A 4,973-nucleotide genomic window follows, 5' to 3' on the forward strand; every position below is an offset into this window, starting at 1 on the left:
TTTCCAATTTTACCATTTGATCAAATTAGGTAATCAAAAATATACTTAAAAGAAAATTGCATTTTTATGTTTTGGATGTGACAATATGGTATGTATATACTTATTTAGTATTATGTTTTTCATTTGATTATTTATTGGTTTAAGATATATTTTCCTTAACGGGTAATGAGTCGGGTCATATTACCTATTAATATTATCAGGTCGATTTCGGGTAGAGTCATTTTACCCGTTTATTTTAACGGGTGTTACACGACACGACCCGTTAAGATATCGGGTATGACACAAAAACAACACGAACACAGAAAACACGACACGAATGCCAAGTCTACTCGAGGGTAATCTTGTCTTTTTCACCCAAAAATCCATGTGTCGCCTCCATATTTTTCTTGATTTTTCTTGCTCCACAAATGCCCCCACACCTGTTGGGCTGCTCGCAGGAAAGGGCAGCAGGTGTAGAGATCTTCTTGCTTTAGGAAACGTAGGATTGTTTCCTATTTTGATGTAGATTCCCTCTTTAATTAGAAATTAGATCCTTCTAGGAAAAGGAAATAAATCACTTCTAAAGTCTATTTAAGTCTACCTTAAGTAGATGATTAAATCAACTTTAGAAAGCAATTTATTCTACCCTACAAGAGAGAGAAAGCTAGAGGATATTTGTTCCCCCTCCCCTAGCAATCTTTACACTTGCTTGTGCAAATGACCGTCTTTCGTTGCTTTCTTCATCTTCTCCGCGCCACACTAAGGTAAGAAAAATTTAATTTTCCTTGTCTTCTCATTGGATAGTGTTGTCGCGAGGTAGGCCAGTAATAGCCTGCGTTAAGAGCCCTTTGTGCTAAGGATCGGCCTCCGGAGTGATTTCCACAAACGCTTTCATAGATTAAGCTTAGAACCTTTAGGTTGTTGAGAGGCGTTAGCCAGTGGAGATATGGTCCAGTGTAGGATGTCGTTCCACATATAGTAGCTTGTTGCCTTTATTTGGAGCTTTCTAGACTTCAACCTTTCCGTAGGGAGTGTGCCATTGACTAAGTAGTCTATAATAGAACTTTGTCAGTTTGGAGTTGTACTAACCTGTGACACTTCGATTGCCGGCTCCACCTCTATGCTTAGCTTGTCTAGATATTCCACCAAGATATAGCGTTTGAGTTAGTGGTTGAGGGCAGAGCCTAGGCCAGCTAGAGCATCCGGTTGGGCGTTGTCTGCCAGCAAAACTTGAGTAAGGGTGTAAGTCTAAAATGCCTAAAGTTACTTGCATACTTTCTCTATGTATTGCATTATCCTTGGATGTTTTTCCGTGTACTCCCCAGTAGTCTGGCTGGTGATTAGCTGGGAATCGGAATGAATTGCAAGCTTTTTCACTGCCAAGTCTTTTGCCATTCGGAGGCCTGCTAGTAAGGCTTCGTACTCTGCTTTGTTGTTGGATGCCTTGAAGCCTAGAGTAATCGCATGCTCAAGCATCGAATCATCTGGGGTGACAAGGATTATGCCTGCTTCTGAGCCTTTGTAGTTGGATGCGTCGTCGACATGCAAATGCTAAAAGTCTCCATCGGGCGAAGCAGGCGTGGCTAGGGCATCCTTGATTACTTTCGGAGCGTCGTTGGGTCTCTCTGTTGCATCGCCTAGGTTAGGAGTGAAGGCGTGGTAAGGAGCCATGGAGCTAACGTACCAAGAGATGCTCAACTGCTGGTATCGGGCAGCTTTAGAGCTAAATTATAGAGCAAGGGTCGGCTGGGGCTGTGTGACGTGCAGCCGGATGTGGTGCTCAACTTGCCAGTACATGTTGCTCCTATGTAGAATCTTTTGGGGCGACGAGGACAAAATTTGCTTCCTAGTGTCCTTCTAGTGTTCGTCTGCCATTGGCGTGCCTTTTGAGCCAAGTTGTTACGTTCGTAAAAAAACTTTGCATCGCCAATGTTTGCGCCTTTATCGTTGAACATCTAGATTGGGCGGAATAGTGCATCATGAGGATGACTACATGCGTCTGAAGGTATAACTTAAGCTTCCGGGTTGCAACAACTGTAGCCAAAGTTAGCTGTTGAATTTCTGGTAACTAGTTTATGCATTGAGGAGAGCTTTTAAACTATGGAATACAAGTAGTTGGGCCCCCAGCTCTTCTCGTATGAGGGTAGAGCTTATTACTGCTTCAGATGCGGTTGTTTATCCAGTCAGACCTTGAATCTTCTTCAGAGTAGTGGGGGACTTCATATTCAAGATCGTTTAGATTTGCCTTGAATGTGCATCGATGAACCTCATCCCAAAGTGCATGTTTCTCTGCCAGAGCAAAAGAGTCTGCCAGAGTTATATCTTCTTTCATGATCAATTCTCCGAACAGTAGGTGGTCTACTGAGAGTCCTTTTTGGAAGGCTGTTCTAGCTATCGAGTCGTTGCATTCAACTATCTTTTCCTTTTCTGCTTTGAACCTCTTCACATAGTCATGAAGCAACTCATTTGGGTTATTCTTGACGTTGAACAAGTGGTAGGACTTTTTCTTAATGGAGTAATAGGATGAATATTCTTTGGTGAAAACCAAAGAAAATTCGTCGAAACTCCAGATGGATTGTGGTGGCAGGGTGTAGAACCAATCATGCGTCTTGCCTTGTAAAGTGGTGGCGAATATCTTGCACATGAGATCGTCGTTGTTTCGATAGAGGATCATTACGCTTCGGTAGTGCTTTAGGTGTCCATTCAGGTCTCAATCCCATTTGAAGGATGTGAAACATGGCCTGTTGAACTTGCATAGAGGCTCTGCCTGCTCAATCTTATCCGTGAAGGGTGAGCTACTTATGTTGGTCATGTCCCATCGTAATGCCTCGTTAGTGACCTTGTTACGTTGGAAATAATGCAATTGCTCGGTCATGAGCCTTTCTACTTCTTCCTGAATTTGCCTTTGTTGAGGTAACGAATCTCTCAGTTGCCCCAGTCGTGACCTACTGGTCTAGGCTGCTCTTCTACGTGCTTGGCTCGTCTATGCCTCAGCTGCGGTGCATGTGGTTCGTTCCTAACAAGCAAGGGAATTCTTCGTAAGCTGCTGGTTGAGCTTGAGCCGGACTAAGTGACTGCTTCTCTCCGTCCTTCGTGCTGCCTACTCCAATGTGAGGTAGAGAATGCTCCTTATGGGCCTAGCCGCAAATGAACACTTCGCTTGAAATGATGCTCATGTTGACTATCGGAGTGTGACCCCAACCATGAATGTATGCTCGTCCGTGGGCCTAGTCGAGAGCACACACTCCTTCGCGCGTTAAGACTTGAGTATACACTATCTTAGGGGCCTAATCAAGAGTGTACACTGGTCGAACGCTCGATTCTTGGTTGGTCGAGTGACTGCTTACCGGGACATTGCTGGAAAGGTTCTTCGTCTGCCCTTGTCCTACTTCGGGACACCTCGTTTAGAGCACATTGCATCTCGGTGAGCTGCAAAAGCTGATTCACCAAGGTCATCTGTTGTGCGAGGGCGCTCGTCAATGACTTTTCGAGACAAGTGTTATTCTCCATTTGGGTTGGAAGAGCTTGGAATGAATGTGTCTCCTTGAGCAATGGAAGTGTGGTAGACTCCAGGCGCGAGATTTGAGTTAGGAAATGTTAAATTCACGAAGAAATGTGGTGAAAATGCTTCTGGTTCAATTGTAGGCCCAGAAATTTGAAGCCATGATGGTTGAACTAATCTTGGACCGATTTGGGCTGCTTAGAAGGCCACGGGAACAGGCTGGGCCACAGGAAAAGACTAGGCCGTGAGAGCAGACTGGGCCACGGGAGTGGGCTGCTCGGCATGTGGCGCACGTGGGTGTGAGGCTAAGGATCGGCTTGGCAACGCATTGGGTTCGCGTCGGGCTTAAGTGGCTCGGGCAGTCTCGCCTTGGGCTTTGGGCCCATGTGGGCTTGAATGGCATGACTTGAGCTGTGGTTATGGCGTCGTAGGCCTTACCGAAGGTGGTTGTCATGGTGGCCACATTGGTGGTTGCCACAGTGGTGCCCTGTGGGGGTGGTGCCGCTCCACTCATCGTTGTGCTGAGCCTCGTAGATTATCGCGGTCCTAATCCTTGAACGTTGGAATTTCCGTTTGTTGAGGTTTCCGAATCTCTTGCCATTGTACTTTTCTTTTACGTCTTATCGAAGAATTTTTAAAAATAAAAATTCCAAGAATAAGAACGTACGAAAAATCTACAAGTGAACAAGAAAACGAAAAACCTTAAATGCGAGTCTTCTACGAGTGTTTGATCAAGACTCTCAATGAAAGCACCAATTTGTGGATGCAAATTTCTTCCTTCTTGTTCTTGGACGAAAATGCACCTGCAAAAACAATTAACACCTTAGGTCAAGGCTAAGAGCCTCAGTCGCCCACAATGAATAGGGGGAGCTTTGGCCGAAGAACTTCTAAATTTAGAATTTTGAGGGAAAAGTGTTTAAAGAATTTAGAGAATTTTGCAGGGGGATTCCACTTAGGTTTTTGGAGAAATGAAGTGGTAATTATAGGGGTGTGGCCAACCCCCTTTGGAGAGGTGAGAACCTGCCACATTTGGTGGTTTTTGGGTGTAATTGCAAGATATTATGTCACCATAATATCTTGCAATCAATTAGAAAATTAATTAATTAATTAATTAGGAAATCAATTAATTAATTTAGGTAATTAATCCTACTTTGAATGAATATTTGGAGGTTACCCTATGAGGAGGATTTGATGAGGATGGATAGGTTTTGAATAAATACCTATTTTGATCTATTTAGACCTGGATTGAGTGATGATTGTCCGCTGCTCATGCGTAGGGGTTCCGATGTGTCTCAAGGGTAATCTTATTTTTTTTACCCAAAAATTCACATGTTACCTCCATATTTTCTTGATTATTTTTTGCTCCACATAAATCACCCTCTTTCTTTCGCTCTCTAAGATTGTGATGGTGATCGTGAGGGCATGTGGGTGTACTGTCGAATGTTGATTTGTCATGCCCTCTAAAACACAAAAAAGTCCAAAGGTGACCCTC

General features: G+C 43.9%; 1 protein-coding gene across 1 annotated transcript; it reads right to left on the minus strand.

The window, feature by feature from the left end:
• Nucleotides 1-2,140: 2,140 nt before the first annotated feature.
• On the minus strand, nucleotides 2,141-2,653 carry LOC139191852 (uncharacterized). Its single transcript, XM_070812879.1, has one exon. The coding sequence runs from the start codon at nucleotides 2,651-2,653 to the stop codon at nucleotides 2,141-2,143; it is 513 nt and encodes a 170-aa protein (XP_070668980.1).
• Between the last annotated feature and the right edge of the window lie 2,320 nt (nucleotides 2,654-4,973).

The sequence above is a fragment of the Malus domestica genome, chromosome 15, assembly GCF_042453785.1.
Source record: "Malus domestica chromosome 15, GDT2T_hap1".
In the NCBI taxonomy this organism is placed as follows: Eukaryota; Viridiplantae; Streptophyta; class Magnoliopsida; order Rosales; family Rosaceae; genus Malus; species Malus domestica.